The sequence below is a fragment of the Argopecten irradians genome, chromosome 14 (assembly GCF_041381155.1).
Source record: "Argopecten irradians isolate NY chromosome 14, Ai_NY, whole genome shotgun sequence".
Classification (NCBI taxonomy): domain Eukaryota; kingdom Metazoa; phylum Mollusca; class Bivalvia; order Pectinida; family Pectinidae; genus Argopecten; species Argopecten irradians.
In genome coordinates, this window is record NC_091147.1 from 12,926,928 (window position 1) to 12,945,562 (window position 18,635).

At 34.1% G+C, this 18,635-nt stretch overlaps 1 protein-coding gene across 12 annotated transcripts in view; it reads right to left on the minus strand.

Annotated features, from left to right (window-relative positions):
- The window catches only part of LOC138307310 (leucine-rich repeat and calponin homology domain-containing protein 1-like), a 69,061-nt gene that overhangs the window by 23,032 nt on the left and 27,394 nt on the right, over nt 1-18,635 (minus strand). For 2 of the 12 annotated variants that reach the window (XM_069247972.1, XM_069247969.1), the window contains exons 4-12: nt 15,063-15,168; nt 14,505-14,641; nt 13,615-13,748; nt 12,776-12,908; nt 8,967-9,323; nt 5,922-6,103; nt 5,026-5,199; nt 2,572-2,619; nt 923-1,123 (exon numbers count right to left, since the gene is read on the minus strand). In XM_069247972.1, coding sequence (XP_069104073.1) covers nt 923-1,123; nt 2,572-2,619; nt 5,026-5,199; nt 5,922-6,103; nt 8,967-9,323; nt 12,776-12,908; nt 13,615-13,748; nt 14,505-14,641; nt 15,063-15,168 — 1,472 coding nt within the window. The remainder of the gene's footprint in view (nt 1-922; nt 1,124-2,571; nt 2,620-5,025; nt 5,200-5,921; nt 6,104-8,966; nt 9,324-12,775; nt 12,909-13,614; nt 13,749-14,504; nt 14,642-15,062; nt 15,169-18,635) is intronic. The other 10 variants (XM_069247980.1, XM_069247974.1, XM_069247981.1 and 7 more) reach the window with 8 other exon arrangements.

The following is an 18,635-nucleotide window of genomic DNA, read 5'->3' on the forward strand; positions in this document are numbered from 1 at the left end:
TTAGTTTTAGCATTACATTTATCAGCATGTATTTCTTTCGAATCCTTAATTATTTCTTGGTGTTTATAGATTTCATTACTTATCTTTCCAAAAGAAACCGTTGGAAAAGGTCAAAAAATATACTTATTTGATAAAACAAGACAACTTATCAACAAGAAAATACATTAAAATAATTCATGACAAAGGCATCAAAATCCTGATCACCTTATTATCTTTTAAAAAATAGAATTCTTTGACAGAAAGTGGGTGCCAATCACCACTAAGTCCAGATCCAAGATATACCCATGCAAAGTCTACTCCAATATCTGGGCAAGTTCTACAATCTAAGAGTCTACTCCAATATCTGGGCAAGTTCTACAATCTAAGTGTGTGGCTGGAAGTAAACTGACAACAATTGCTACATAGTAACAGATTTATAACAGGTTCCTTTCTGGGCAAAGCCTGCCATGTTTCCCAGCCATTTTGCAGCAGGTTTCAACAGAAGCACATTGATTTCCTTTCAAATGTCTGATGAAAGCTAGAAGCATCAATCTTAATTGATCAGCATGACCCACAAAAGCTCACAAAGTCCATACAAAAGCCAAGTTTATAATGTCGAGGGGAGTTAGAGAACACTTGGTGTTAGTAGGGGAAGGGAATATTGTGACAGTGTTTCTCATTATATTTTTAACTGAAATCTTACTGACATAAATTAAAGAAAATCAAAAAACAAATAAGGAAACTAAATCAAATTAAATATTAACATATCAAATGAAAGATGCCTAATATTAACAATCTGTTGACTATTGTTTATTTTTCATAATTATAAAGTTTCAAATATTTTCATCAAAAAGATGTTTCAAGATCATTAAGATGTTTGACATCAGGGGGAATAACCCTGAATAAATTTGCTCTTAATGTTGCTGGCAAGCACAAACCATACCCATAATGCATGCTATAGGTATCCGTTGGACTGTTGTCATAGCGATTCCCATAGCCAGGAGGAGAGTACCCCTTGGGCGAGTACCCACTTGGTGAGTACCCCTTGGGTGAGTACCCAGTTGGTGAGTACCCGGAGGGCGAGTACCCGGAGTAACCCGTCTGGGAGTCAGGCGCATGCCAGGTGTTGTGAAGGTACCCGTAACTGTAACAAACAAAGGGAGACAAGCATGCAGAACAATTCACCACCAGAAGGCGCACATGATGGAGACCGTGCAGTGGGCATGTCCGCTACCCAAAGGCAAAGTTAGAAATTAGTAATAAAGAGCTATGGCCAGGTGTGGTTAGCCTTGTGGTAAAATCAGAAATTACTTTAATGGATCATTTATCCCTGAGGGCACAAGTGAACTTCCTTCACAACCAAGCTTGAGCAGTTCATTAACTAAGGGGTGAATCAGGTAACAGGACATTTTGTCAAGCCATCTACATCAGTTTCTCGAAGACGTAATTACACATAAATTTGTTTTTGACTTTTTTTTAGACTAGCCAAACCTGAACACAGTAGTCATTTCCATAAAGCAGCAAGCACAAGCCAATATTCTGTATGTTATACATTGTCATTCTCAATTCATTAAAAAGTAAAAGCAATTGTTTACAGTAGTTCCAAGCTTCTCAACAACTTGATTATACATGATAGACACTTGTTTTTAATCTAGATTACAAAATGTTTACCTTCACAGTAAAACTTTCTTTGAGATTTGTCAACATATTATATATAGGAGGAGTTTTAACGATTTTTATACAGGATAACAGAGCTAGCTGTTGAATACAAGTCGCTGAAAAGTCAGTTGAGACTTTTGAGAGGAGGCGACATTCCACATGATCATTTCAGACAGGCTGCAGGATTCTCAAGCTAAAGTGGGGTGAGATGTCTGTCGTATATTATACAGGCAAAAGGAGAATGCATCGACTTATATCTACTTCATTATGCTTTTAATAAATTAAGAAAGTAAAGATTACTTTCATTCTATACACTTACCAATGAAATAACTGGCGCTTTCTTTGGATATTTTCTGTTTCTCATGTTTGTTTTTTCAGATTAGTTTTATAACTAACAATAAGTAAGGAACTATAGGAAACTAGTTATAGATAAGCGTAGTAAATATAGCATGCCCAATATGCATCATAAACTTTTTAAAGGAAATTAATTTTTTATATACAGGTAAAGGAAAACTATAGCTATAATGTAATATCAGAATAATTTATGTATTTTGATTTTGTCCTTGTTTTTAGCGTGGAGCCTGTCTGAAATAATTCATGAGTGTCCACCTGCAAAAAAATTAAACATTAGAAATTTTACTTCGAGGTTCAGTAAATTCAGGAGTTTTTTTCTGGATAATCATACAAAATCTGCTCACAATGCAATAAAGAAAATCTTAAATACAATGACAAACAAGTTTGAAATATCCGATTAATAAACGTTTCCCCCACATCCACTAGATCCAGATACAATCTACAGATTACTATCTATTTCCCAGTTAGGTGTTAGTGGCGAAAAGCATGCAAATGGAGATAAGCAGGGACAACCACGATAGATGAGACAGGAAATAAACATGATTGTATAACAAACCGTTATGTTTTAGTACAAAGTACCTTAATACATTATCAGTAGTGGTTCTGCGGGGCTTCAAGTTCGAACTCCTTGTACAGATAAAACAAATACAAACTTTGTAGCATGTAGTGAAAACAGAAAATGTTCAGTGGTTATAAAAAGACTGGATACACAAAGGAATGTAAACAAAAGAAATGTCACAAAATGTATTCCGTCTTTGCATATTACAGTGTTACCTCCCTTGAACACAAGTTACCATTATGACAACATTGTTTTGTGAGCGAAAATCCACTAATATTATAAATATTATGTTGCGCTCAAAAACAAATGATGTCACAATCAATACCTACCGACAAGGACAGATAACTCTGTAATAGGCAAATCTAAAATATGTACCATTACATCTGATAGAAATAGCTTTATAATGTAGAAATAAATATACAGATGGACTAAATGAAATATTGGTAAGGGTAAAAGCAAAGGTACAGATTTCCTTCAAATTAAAATATCATTTTCCTCTGTTGTTGATCAAGGTTCATATTATCGACCAATTAAAAACTATAAAATCTGAGCAAAAATTGAATAAAATTGCAGCAGTCTCTCATTCTCTTTGAGATAGTTCTCATAAAGAACAATGTGAGCAAATGTTAGTTTTAGAAGTTCTTGCACAAATGATGCACTGGGTATATAAAAGACTGTTTCAAAATCAACCAAGTCCATCAATAATGTTGTATAATTACACACAGCAAAAATCAATAAACCATTCTCATCCTGATAAAATCAGATCTAAATTGATAACGCCTGCTTTACAGACACAAGTTATAATAAATAAGATGGAAATTCTGTTTTTTATTCTTGATTACAGTTAGTATAATTCTGGAGCCATTGAACAAACAGTTCAATGACATGAACACCAACAGATTTACTTTTGTTCTTTATTCATTATCAATTAAAACTGAAGCAGTCTTGCATGATGGGGAATAATTATTTTCAATTTTTCAATTTCACCAAACATATAACTAACTTTCCATGAAAGACTGAGAAAAATATGAACAAAATTATAACTGTCTATTTCAAATCTTTCATCACAAAGATTGCAGAAACTATTGTCCTATTCTAAGAACGTAGCTGATTTCAATCAGATTGAGAATAAATTAGCAGAACAAAAAATATCCAAGGGAGATAACTGTGCCATGCAGTCCTTGAAAGCAGGTGATAATTTGGCTGGTGTACGTAGCATCATGATGCTGCACACACGTTACCTAGGTAACCATTATACACACAGTATCCTTATACTATTTAATCTGAATCTTCAGAGTCTATAATAAGTAACTTACCAACAAATATCGTTTAAATTTGTATCTCCATTTTAAAGGGACATGAACCTTTAATAATTTGTTCTGTATGCTTAGATATGGTTTTCAGATGTTTATTGAATATTTTATTACAATGATTGGTTATCTAAAACGACAGGAAAACGTGGGGAATACCTACCTCAAAAATGATAAAAATAGACCGTCATATTCTATTTTTGGAACACAAAACGAAAGCTGGCCGAAAGCGAGGTTATAATGAACAACAAACTTGCTGACATGACAAGGAATATTAGTTTTCCACATTTTAAGATTATTTTCTAATTTACGATGGTTGACAAATGAAGTTTAAGCCATATTTGTTATAAAACAATTTGTATTTAGTGTAAGAATGATAAGTCAAAAGTCAAACGAGACTTTTCATTCAACAGGGCACCGCGAAGGGAGGTTCCTGACTTATTGCACATATGTACATCACGCAAGTATAAAGTGGGGAGTTGCTCCCGTCTCATGCATTTCAGTGATCCATTTATATTTACCTACTTTCCCAATCGCGCACGTTACTGACTCTTGACGTACACTGTTTTCTATCGGAATTCGTTTGTGTTCGCTTCACCCACGTTTTTGACCCACCATTTTGTTTACAGATGCAGTGCATTGTGGGAGGTCATTAAAGTTCAACACTACTATACTATCGTTACAAAATTCGACCGGGTCGGTTCAAAATACAGAAAGATGGAATTTCCATTATAATTATTTTATTTTACACATTTGCACAATTATTGATATATATTGCTTAGTAAGGTATCCGACACGCCTTAAATATATATATTTTACTCAAATTTACATTGTTTATTTAGGTTCATGTCCCTTTAATAAAAAACATTCAAGTAATGACCCAACATGTTAATTTTAAACTGACAACAACATGAATTCTTTGTGATGTATGTAGGTCAGTAACAGTGATAGATCTACATCATTTTATTTTTTTATTTTTACATTTTTCAATCAACTCTTATCAATTTGCTTAAGAGAATTGAATAGGATCTCTCCTTTAATGGTCATTAAACACGAAAAAAATATTTATCTTGAATTGTGTTTAAAAATCTATATATTGATCAACTTCTTCATATTGAACACAGCAATAGATATTATATATGGCGGTATCTATATAATACATACTTGTTTTCTACTTTATGCTGCAACTCCTCTTGCTGCCGAGCTTCGTCCTTCTGTCTCTGCTCCTCCCGTAACCTAGCCTCTTCCTGGAGTCTTAGCTCTTCCTGTACCCTAGACTCTTCTTGTATTCGTGCCTCCTCTCTCTTTCTTACTTCTTCTTGTCTTTGAGCTTCCATCCTAGCAACAAAATTAAATGGAACTTACATATCAAATCACTATTTATCCATTGAAGGGATTTTGACAATCAAAGTAAGTTTGAGAGAGTTTGTCGCTGTAATAACTTATTTCAAAACCTTCATTAAAAGGTAATTCTGTGAAATTTTCATCCCAAGAAAGTTAATCTTCATGAACTGGTTTTAGTTAGCAAATCCCGAAATTAAGTAGCTGTTGAAAGTTGGTTTAGAGTAACTTACTAATACATAATTTATTATCCTCCCACCCAACCACAAGAACCATGTTATTTTCTTTATATTGTGTTAATGATAAATGAAAATATCAAAGTTTCCACCTCATGAGATAAAATATTACTGGTATTCATCAAGAAATAAGAAATATTCTATTTTTTTCTCGTTTCTATTTACAGAAGACCATCACTACTGGTTCCATCAAAGGTTATTCCCAATTGTATTTTACAGAGTTATTTGCCCTTGCGATTATTACGTAGTATTTTTGTGAGCATAACGTCATATTTCTCCACAAAAATAATTCGCAATTTTAGTGCACAAGCTAATGACGTAACAATCAAAATGATATTTTCATAGTCAATGTGGCATTCCGATTAGTCAAAAGCGAGTGAAAATATCACTAAAATTTTCACCATAAAACCTTAATTTCACTGCGAAAAATGTAATAGATGTATGTGTTATGTTAAGATCCTCTATATATGATGCCCTGATCACCTCGCGTCCTCCTGGGCCTTCATCTCCTCGCGCTGCCTATCCAGCAGCGCTCTCTGCTCCTCCTGCAGCTTGATTGCAGCACGCCTACGCTGTTCCTTCTCATCCTCCTGTTCCTGCTGCATCCGAAGCTGCTCTGCCATCTTTTTCCGTCGTTCATAGTCGGACTTCTGACGCTGAAGCTCCTGGAAAACACAATATTTCTACAATGGTAGGATATCATGGCTAGCATGATGATACTTGGCAGAGCAATGAACGTGTTATAAAAAAATAAACATCACTATTTGTTTTATATCTTAAATATCAAATGTTTTAATCTATTTATCCAACGTTTTAATGTATTCGTTTATTTCATTGTATGTTTACTCTACCTTATCCTTCGGTCGCTTCACTTAACACAAGATCAGTTTTCATTTACGACTGATCTTGTATAATACATATATATACCAAGGTAACCAATACATAAAAGGGTGGCATATTCATCAAATCTCAATTGTAAATTTCTTTTAATGGGGATAATCTTGCCTACGAAGTCTAAGGAAATATTATACACAAGAGTAAGTTAATTTTACATCCGGGGAAAAACTTATGGTATCATATGCTAATGCGTCATGAAAACAAACAATTATTTCTAAATTGGTTTAGTGATTAACAATTTTAGGAAGTCTGTTCTTTTATCTTCTTTTTAAAATTGTTTTCAACAGAGAGAAGGTATCGTGTTTGGAGGTGATTTAGAGGCCAGTGCTCAGTGAGTGCAGTTAAAGTTTACATGTGCTGCTGATAAAAAGGCAAAGAAAAAATGATTCAAATAAAAAAATAATAAAGAAAGATTCAGAACTTAGGGAGAGCAGAGGAAGGAATGTTTATGCATCTTTTTGTGTGTTAAGGCTGTAATGGTTTTCTTCGGTCTATCAAAATTAATTTAACTTAATCATCAAATTTAACATCAAAGCTTATATTTAACAGCAACAGTTTTAGATTTTCAATTTGAAATGAACTAAATCTAACATAAGTGCCCTAATCTTCATATTTTCTTTGACTTCCATTTTAGCAGTACTTATTTTGAACAATTTAGTAAACATCAAATATTCCAAATAATCAAATAAAAGAATTGTGTTTTATATTTAACTAAAAGTGCTGTTAATGTAAAAAAATTTCCAAAAACCAAAAAATAAACAACTAAGAAGAGGATTATCATTTTAAGAGAGGATGATGATGTAAAACTCCATTCATTTCCATTATTGTAAACATTGAATCAGCGTTCTATCAATGTACTTTTAGTTGTAACAAATGTCCAAGCAATCGACAAATTAAAAGTTTACATTTAAAACTCTATCTAAAATAGAAAATGTTCAAACCATGCCATTCTGTGTTGCTGACAATAGATTATCGAGGGGACAGAGGAGGGCATTGTTAAGGCACAGGTTAACACCGTGGAGTGGAAGAAGCGAGATAAAAAAGGTGGATATGTTAGTAGAGACAACATAAAAAGACGAGAAAAGTCATGCACTTAGAAAGTTTTCAGAAGTAGACAAATGAAAAATAAACTTGAAATCAATAGTTCTTGGTAAAGATAGAAAGATGAAATTAAACAAAGAATGGAAACTTAAGTGGTGCTAGGTGGACAGTTGTAATTGTAAATAGTTTTAATTGTTATAAAAAGAAACATTTATTAAATTGATGTAGTCAAATTCTTTTTATTGCTAGCATTTTTAAAAGTTTGTTTTGATAATTAAATTAACCTTTTAAAGGATAATTACAGAGGGAAACCTGGTCCCAATTTCTTAAAAAAATTAAAAGCATCAACTTAAAGCAAAACTTAAGTACTATGTAACATAATAAGTAAGTAAAAGGAATTGACCTAAGCATTGTTTCTGACTTCAGTTTGTTTTGAGATATCTGTGCCTGTTACGTTTGTACAGTGTATAATATCATCACTTAGCACAGACCAGAATTATAGATCTGTACATGTAAGGATTTCCTGTAGACCGTCACTTCACTAAATAATTGATACATTCTGTGTATATGCCAACACAACTCTAAAGTGGAGAGTCGACTGAAGCTACCATGACAGATGTGCACATATCCTTGTAACACTAATAGCTTTCGTTCAAATGAATTTTCAGGAACCTTGTTTTTTTTACAAGTAATGATATTGCTGACTCAGCATTTTCTTCATTACCCTCAGAAGCAATGATTATGAGACTGGGCGATGTTCTATACAATACAGTGTATGTGATATTTTACCTCCACCAATAGGCTTGTACATCATTTATTTAGTTTATTGCTAAAAATGAATTGCTTTTATCTATATACTAGAATTGTTACATTTGAACCCGGATGTTGTGTTTAAGTGTAGATCATCATCAGACTGTGTTGGTGGTACACCGAGGTTTTGTAGGCCCTACACTTGTCCTATCAGTGTCACATAACGGCCAATTATATCTCTGACGAGTCATTTAGGGGCTCAGTTACACGATCTTGTATCAGAGTGATACGATGTTCAGCATGATAATATTTCTTTATAAAGGTCAAAATTGCTTTGTGTTATATATAAAGTGGTTATAGTAGCATGTACATCAACTGGGTTATTGTAACAGGTATAGCCTGAGATACACGAGACAGCTGCACCAACCATGGGCAATGAAACTTATTCATAATTAACTAGAATATTAGTCATTTAACAGTTACACATCCTATCTGATTGATCATAACTTACCTTAAACACTTTTAAACAAGAATGAAAATAATGAAAAATTGATTTCCTTAGTAATGGTTCAAACTTTCTACACAAACCTTCCTATTAAACGTGTATCAACAATTTTGGTTTTATATTATCCAGTTTAATTTGCACTAGGCATCACAAAAAAAAAGAACATTAAGAGCTATATCAGACCTATATTTGGTTTATCTAAAGTATATCTATGTTACTGCTAGGCATGACAATCTAAGACACAAAACAACTAAATCTGACACCTGTCTAATTAATGCACACAGCCATACACTCCCTAATGTACCTACTAAATATAAGAATGCATGGGTACTGACCCTTGAGAACTGGTCGTCAAAGCCCTGTGCTTGGGTAGCGACCGGCGTGTCTGGGGTCAGCTGTGGGCTGCTTGACTGGTAGCCATCCGGGCTACGTGGGGGAGGGGCCTGCGAATACATTGGAGGCTGGTTATACTGGGGGGTAGGAGTTTTGGGGGTAAGGGCAGGCGACTTTGGAGGGGGTAAATCAGCTTGTGGGACCAGTGTAATTGGGGGAGGGGGAGGATGGTGTCTCAGTTCGTGCGCTCGGTGACGATAGTCCAAATCTCTCACATGACGCTGTTCTCGCACCATCTCGGCCGTTTTCAGCGAGAGGTGTGTCGTGTCCTCCATGTGGCTGATGTCTCCGTTTGTCTGCTGATCGTGTTTCCAGTCCGATGGAAAGATGGTCCATTCATTGAGTGGTGGTAGAGAAGGAATACAGAAAGAAAAAAAGGCATGCAACAGTTAGACAAAAATCACATCCAGACAGTCTGTACAATGACAACACAGCACCACGTGTCTAACTGCAGTTACTTCTCAATTATTACATTAACAACAGTAAGCTGCTTTAAATCTAAATTTACTTAAATCATTTTTTTTCATTCAATCACTCTTAAACAGTCACTTATCTCTGTCTATTGCCATACTTCATGTCAACTTTTTTTCTGTCCAAATAATTTGAACAAAAAAGTGACCACATTGCTGGTTTCATCTCCAAAGATACAGGAAATTCAAAATACAAATTTTGTTTGCTTTTTTAAATATTTCAATCTAGATCAAATCAATCCTCCTTGCTTTGGCACTGAGCAATGCTGTGTTGCCATGGTGACAGAGAAACATGCATCTATACCTTCCTGAGAACCTTATTACGTAGTGGAATAATAATTGTTTACAAAATGCACACATTAAAGGAGAGATATCTGTACATATATAACATACACCTGCCACATGCCAAACAAGATACCATCTGTGAAGAAATCCTAACTTAGTGTGAAACTGTGTCCTTGTTTACATACACATGGTACCGTGACATCTAGACTGTTGAATATGTTACCTACCCCAAACTCAGTGAAAATACCTCCAACATTACATCACTCTTATAGTAAAAGTGACCTTGACCTTTGGACTGTGAAAGCATCCTTAAGTATTTTTTGAAAAGGAAAATGTGGAGTTAAACTTGATTGGACCAAGGAATATAGTTATGGCATGAAAAGGAATTTTCAGTAAGAGACTTTGACCTTAACAGAAGAACTAAACAAGCTTTTTAGGTGAAGCAGATGTGCAACTCATTCATCCCTAAACACACATTTAAACTCTTCTAATTTCCAAAACTGGAACAGATCATTGTAAATTTTGAGGGGTCACGAGTTAATCAGCAAAATAGAATGTAAATATCACACAGAGCTTTGTGTGAAAATCTACGTAAAGTATTTAGTGGAGAAACACGTATCTGCTAGGTTATCTTGAAGTTAACACAATTGAAAAGTAGCATCAAAGAAGTTCCAATTCTGCAATGTTTGTCTGTTCTAATTTGAAGCCCGGTAGCCGAGTGGTTAAGATGTCCCTACATAATACCGCTAGCCCTCTACCTCAGAGTCGAATTCCATGTGGGCAACTGCCAGGTACTGATTGCTCATCAGTGTTTTTTTCAAGTACTCCAGATTTTCTCCACCTCACATATAAACTTTGCACTTCTTTATATGACCAAAATAATAAGGGAGTGTAAGCATTATTTTTTTGTTCAAATTATGAGTTCATTTTAAGAGGAAAGAATCGAAAAATTACAGAATGTAAATTTTTGAAAACTGGTTAAAAATTCAAAATATATATTCAAAACTCAAGCTACTTGATATGATCTAAATAGCTGTAAAGGTATCATCAGTCTGGTTGTCATTGTGTCTGTGTTGTAACTATAGCCACCACAGGAACAATGTGTCTGTGTTGTAACTATAGCGACCACAGGAACATTGTGTCTGTGTTGTAACTATAGCGACCACAGGAGCAAGCATTAGCCACATTATTAGTTTTTGTTATTGACATCAAAAGCGCAGGAAAGACTCGTGATTTGGGCCTAAGCTGCAAACACACCCAGAAATGTGCAGTGTCTGATCCTGTGGAAATCATATCTCATTCAACACAACTTCAGATTTTCTACAGAAATCTTCAGAAGCTGAAAATAACTTGATTTGTAATATTGACAGAAAGCAGTAATAACCATCGAAACAAGAATCATCAATCAGTAAAATTATTGTCGGTCAAAAAAAACAACTTTTTATATTATTGCTTTAAATGGTTCCATTATCTGGCATGGGCAGATGAGTTAATCACACAAAAAAACAACAGAAATTTATCATGTTCTTTATACAATAAATGAAATTTCTAGAATAATACATATTGTATACGGTCTATTGTTTTCAACTATGTTTTAAAGATTCAGATGTTAAGATCTCAATGTCTATAAATCATAATCTCTTCTCAGTGGTGTACAATTCCATTTGGGTATTTTGGTTGATACCTTTGTCTTTACAAATATCTCAGCAAGGGTTGGATTAATTTTTTTAAATATGTAGAAGTAGTACTAATGGGACTAATTTGTGTACCATGTGATACCTGATGGTGCAGGACTATTGTTTCTATTGGTGATGGAATGATGCTAAAAAGTTGCTATTCTGTGCTAACATCATTTCAGCAGCATAACCAGAAACAGTTACGCTCTATCAACATTGTATATACTAGTCTCGCACAAACATTGTCGGGCATCACAAGGTACGTGAATTAGTCCCATTTAAGGTGAATTTGTTCAAGGCTCTAAAATAAAATTGTACACCTCTGGAATAAATTGATAAATCTATATCCATTTCAAAAACATTCCTAGTAAAACAAAAATAATTACTATTACTTGTACCAGAGCAGAATGATATGAATGAAAATATCACATTCTATATATAAAGATATAATTTCTATAACTCAGAGGAGAGAGAGATATTCATAGCAAGTCTATCAATATATATTGTCTATCACCAGTTCAAATATATATAGTTTTATGCTGGATAAAAAAAATAAGAAAATAAAAATATTTAATACAGAATTAAATATCATCTAGCTACACACTGAAGGTAAAATCTGTAACTGATGGATCAGGGTCGTATGATCACTTAAAGTGGACAGGAACACTTGGAACAAATAACGTGATTGTGTGTAACATTCTTATCATTATTTTTTTCGTTTGTGATTAAGGAGTTCTAGCTGTGGAAATAAATCTTATATGACCATTAGTTGTGTTTTGAAAGAGTGTTAGAGTGAAATAAGTCTTTGAATTATCTTTAAATATACATAAAAGCCATCAGACCTGGTAATCCTAGTTTCTGATTGAAGAAGTGTTCATTAAGTATAAGGGCAATCTCATGTGTTTTAATGAAGTTTTTGTTTTCATCAAAATTCATCTAAAACAAAATGTTCATTTTTTCCATTAATAAATAATTTTGTGACCATCAGAACTGTTGTTCTTCAATCAACATTTCATCTAACCAATAGATTTTTGTGGCAAATCTAGGTTAAAAATTAACTGAAATCTATCTCACACTTTCTAAAGGTTCCGTAATTACCAATATTTTACAAGGGTTTCAATATGTATGCAACATATACTTTAATATTTACCTAGAAATATTTCATATCTAAGTCACTATTTATTTCACAAGTGTTCCATTACCCAACAATAAGAGTCCATATCAAGTAACATCATCCTAAGCTAGGTGTATATAACATCAAGTTCACGTCTATAAAACACAAGGAGGAGAGGTCATGTGACAGGTTCAAGCTCCGCCTACCTCTGATGTTGACCAACCACATTTCTCTATACTGTCGGTGGTGCTGTAGCCAGAATCACTACTCAGGACCGTGTGTCGTTTCCAAGCCTTACTTTCTGGGGATTCCAACATGTTACGGAACTCCTCTGAGGATCTGTAATTAACATCATCGACATCAACATGATAATTAGTCCTTTTTTTCAGGGCTTAGTTTCATCAACAATAAAGGAAACCCTTCAACTTCAAATTTCCCCTAAAAAAAATTGAATTCATTTATAACATTTTTTCCTTGAACACTATAAAACTTACATATGTCCTATGGAAAAAATTAAGTTCAAAACATTTCCCTATTCCCCATGTCAACAAGACACAGCTTAACAAGTAGGCAGTGTGCCATTTCCAAAATGAAACATTCAGCCGGTTTATTCAGGAGACTTTTAAGGTCTAATGACATGTTGGGAAACAAAACTGCACAAATATTTGTTCAAACTACAATAAAAATTGTGAAATAATTTCTAGACGATATCCAAAATTAAACTTTAACACCAGCTTAGTTACCCTAATCATCTGTGTTAATGTTAAATTTTCAAAAGAATTGACTAAATCATACAAGTATGTTGGGATCTTTTCTGCTGGTAATTCAAACTTTTCTATAATATAACAACATAGCATTTCTAGACTCATCAAGTAATATGTAAAACAAATCTGAAGAAAAATTCAAATTTTAACACAACAATTCTTACAAAAAAAAAGATTGCCATCTTGAAATATGTATAACCAGAGATGATATAATGTTAGAATTGTTAAGCAGAGTATCTTCTACATAATACTAAACAATGTTGATATAGACAGTAACATACAAGGATTGCTGAGGCGGTAGTGATTTCCTCAGACGTTTCATTTCCGCGTCGTTCATTACTCCTCTCTTCCTCTCCTCTCGGATAGCCTCTATCTGGAGGAACTTCATAATGTGTTGTTTTCCTTTCGTACATACCTGTTTGTATACAAAATAGTAAATTGCATAATAAGTACAATATTTACCTATACATAATATTCCCAACATGAGCACAAACAAAATACCAGGTAAATAACTTGATTTTAAATTTGACCTGAGAAGGAAAACAGGCTCGTGAATTTACCTCTGATTACAACAAAAATCATGTGTAGGATTTTAACAATATACAGTCAAACACCTGTCTTAGTGACCACCTCTGTATAAAGAACACCTGCTTATTAAGGTCACTTTCTCATAGTCACAAATGGCCATTTATAACATAATTTAACCTGTGTATTAAGACCATTTGGCTATAGAGACCACTTTTCTTTTGTCCCTTTTAAGGTTTGAGTGGTCTCTATAGACAGGTTTGACTTTTAATATTTGAGTGGTATTTATTGACAGGTTTGACTTTTAAGGTTTGAGTGGTCTTATAGACAGGTTTGACTTTTAATATTTGAGTGGTATTTATAGACAGGTTTGACTTTTAAGGTTTGAGTGGTATTTTATAGAGTTTGACAGTTTTTGACTTTTGAATATTTGAGTGGTATTTATAGACAGATTTGACTTTTAAGGTTTAGTAGGTATTTATAGACAGGTTGATTTTATACACTGATTATATAGATTGATGATGTACACATATGATATGAATTATCATTGTACTGTTACTAAACATACAGTGTGTTCACTTTCATCAAAGCTGATGATATAACCAGCCTATAATACTGTAAAGCAGCGAAAAATCAGGACACTTACATGGGCCGGAGGCTGGGTAAGTGGATTGTTTTCTAGGCGGATTTCTTCTAAGGTTTCTATTTTTCGAAATAATGTTGGTATCTTTGAGATTTTATTATTTGAAAAGTCCAGCTTTCGTAGATTTAATTTAGATATTTCTGAAAAACAAAAAGTGAAATATTAGACATGTCAATAAATGTTTCATAGGTGCTTTATTTTTACTATATTCATGCTTTCAATGAAATCCATGAATTCCAAACACCAGCAAAATATTCAGAAATACAATGACTAAGGACGTCTATAATATTGAATTACTAATGCATTACAGGAATTGGTTACTGCAAAATTAAATTTCCGCAGTTGTCCTTTATAAAAAATCATAAAAAATTGCACCCCAAGAATTTAAAGTGCTATATATAGAGTATAAACAAATACTCTCATTCACTATATTCTCAATATTCAAGCATTTACAGCAATCAGCAATTTATTATAACTATATATAACCTGATTGATCAGAACAGAACATCGTAATTACAAATTTAACATAAAGTGTACATGATTATACTTAGGAAGACTCACCTATTGGTAACTCAATCAACAGATTCCGTCGTATATTAAGGGACCGGAGAGACTTCAGGTCTCCAATCTGGTTGGGAAGGTGTGAAATCTCATTACAACTCACGTCCTAAAAACACAAAATATATATCATATGTTAGATATCTAGGATGTATGTTACATCTAACATTGATTTAGAATTATCTCTCTGTGAATAAAACAATTTTGTTATTTCTCATACAAACAAAAATATTATCATATTCAGATATGTGTTAAGTTCATTTTTAAGCTTCTCCTAAATATAAATATCACTTCTTTTTTATTTTTTCCACAACTTTTCTGCTAAGATTTAGAGAAAACACATTTCCATCATGTCACTAATAGGTTCGTATTGATTCCAGAGATTCTGAAGTGACGAGATACTTGAGAGATACTACAGACACTTAGAAGACACACGGTGACACATTCTGCTGGTCTCTCATTTACATACCGTAATATCATTATACCCACTACTCATGTTTTATGCAGCATCAGACGCCAGTGATAGAGAGGACCAATAGTAATTACAGATTGTAATCTGTCTAACGACATCTCCTGTCCCCTCCTGGGGTAATTACCTCCCCTTATAATGTAATTAGTCTCAGGGCTACAATGAGATTCTGGTCAGATCTAGGGACCAGATAACCCGGAAGCCCTGTAGTTATGAATTATCCAGTAAAAATTCCTAGGAGCAAATTAACGGTTAATTCCAAAAATCATCCAGAGATTTATTTTTACGGAAGCATATGTCCAAGATCTGTAAAATGATATGATATGTCTGATTTTAAGCTTATTAGATTCTTTTTCTCTGTAATGTTGACAGTTATCTGTACTCATATAAACTAACAAATTTCCGGAGTTAATTCAATTTTGCCATTTTGAGTCATGAGCTTCTCATGTGTACCTTAACTTCAAGCTTTTTCACAATTATTTCTTTTCACGATTTCATCTTGTCCACAAAATACATGAAGTTTAATTGCACATGGATGTTAGTTGGTTAATTTACAGTATACAAAGCTCACAACAACATGTCATATGTTTTTCTATGAAGTGTTGTTCTTCTTAAAGGGAATGAGAATGGCTGAACAGATTCTGTCAAGTGTAACAGGACAGGGGAGGTAATTAAGTTGTCATGCAGAGCACCTAGCTGACAGACTGATGTATGTACACACCATACCCCAGATCCTTACCTGTTCAATATCACAAGTCTATATCAACTTCTACCCAAGGACTGTGTACCTTCTACTTACACAAGTTCTAAGTCCTATTCTGTTTATATTTCTGATTAATTAATATCAAATCTACCGGGTAAGTAACTTCCAGAAACTGGATTCAAAATTAAACAAATACACCACCAGATAAAATTGTGATGTTTAATATAGGTATAGGGTTTGACTAAGCTGACAGCACAAAGACTGTGTTGGTATCAAGTGTTGCTAACATGCTGTAACAGCCTCTCACAGCACATGCTGCTGGGGCTGGTATGGAATGTCTAATTTCAACAGATTCAACCCCTACCACTAGATCAACCAGCAGACCTGGAAAGTGTACAAGTGTTTGACTCATACAATCAAAATACCCTCATTAACTGTTGTTACACATTATATATACCAGGACGGTTTGATTTCCATCAGGTTTAAAGTGTTTTAACTGTCAGAGATGCAGGTCTGCTACTTCAGTTTTATATATACCATCCATACATCAACTAGATCTGACTCACATAAGAGGATAGGAATTAATCTCCAATGTATGTAGGAATGGCTATTACAGAATTATATAGATATGTACTACCAATCCATTTTATACCATACAACTCCTACCCAAAGCTGTTCTTCCATTTACTCAATCAAAACTTTGATTGCAGTATTTCATGCAAATTTTAATGGTGAATTCAGAGCTATGAAGTACTAGATAACTTCCAATGCAAAATTAAATTCAGGCATTTGATTTGAAGTAACTTACAAATATGAATGGCATTCTAAAATCTCTGAAGTCTACTAATATCAAGTCCTTTTGTGGTATGTTATGACCATGAACAGAAAGGTCATAAGACAGAGGTGAGGCCTTCATTAGGATGATAAATCTCTGAAGTCTACTAATATCAAGTCCTTTTGTGGTATGTTATGACCATGAACAGAAAGGCCATAAGACAGAGGTGAGGCCTTCATTAGGATGATAAATCTCTGAAGTCTACTAATATCAAGTCCTTTTGTGGTATGTTATGACCATGAACAGAAAGGTCATAAGACAGAGGTGAGGCCTTCATTAGGATGATAAATCTCTGAAGTCTACTAATATCAAGTCCTTTTGTGGTATGTTATGACCATGAACAGAAAGGCCATAAGACAGAGGTGAGGCCTTCATTAGGATGATAAATCTCTGAAGTCTACTAATATCAAGTCCTTTTGTGGTATGTTATGACCATGAACAGAAAGGTCATAAGACAGAGGTGAGGCCTTCATTAGGATGATAAATCTCTGAAGTCTACTAATATCAAGTCCTTTTGTGGTATGTTATGACCATGAACAGAAAGGTCATAAGACAGAGGTGAGGCCTTCATTAGGATGATAAATCTCTGAAGTCTACTAATATCAAGTCCTTTTGTGGTATGTTATGACCATGAACAGAAAGGTCATAAGACAGAGGTGAGGCCTTCATTAGGATGATAAATCTCTGAAGTCTACTAATATCAAGTCCTTTTGTGGTATGTTATGACCATGAACAGAAAGGTCATAAGACAGAGGTGAGGCCTTCATTAGGATGATAAATCTCTGAAGTCTACTAATATCAAGTCCTTTTGTGGTATGTTATGACCATGAACAGAAAGGTCATAAGACAGAGGTGAGGCCTTCATTAGGATGATAAATCTCTGAAGTCTACTAATATCAAGTCCTTTTGTGGTATGTTATGACCATGAACAGAAAGGTCATAAGACAGAGGTGAGGCCTTCATTAGGATGATAAATCTCTGAAGTCTACTAATATCAAGTCCTTTTGTGGTATGTTATGACCATGAACAGAAAGGTCATAAGACAGAGGTGAGGCCTTCATTAGGATGATAAAGGACTTGACTTAATATTGAATGGTGAAACCTAGCAGTAAACGGTCATCATATAACTGTTACTGTAGTGTTTTATACCCCACAGGTAATAAGGGTCACTTTGATGTGAACACTCGTTAATCCACACAGGTGTGAGAACCCTCACTGTCCACAACCTACACAGAACACCTTGATGTTACTGATACAAATGAGTGTCTCCATATAGTCAAAAGGACTTCCTAAGGATACTGTGGTGAAGTGTACAGTCAGGATACCAACAGATGAAAAGTTTTGTATAACAAGGTTGATCCCGATATGCCCATCCGTCACCATCCATAAGCGAACACAATTTACTAAACTGTATTATTATATGTTAGATATTAATCTGTTGGTCAATGCCAAATAGTGAAATACAGAATATATGTACAGGCCTTAAACTACTTTCAACCACTTTACACTATGTTTTGTTTAATTTGTATTTCCAACATATTCGCGATACATAAATTCGTGATCAAGGGC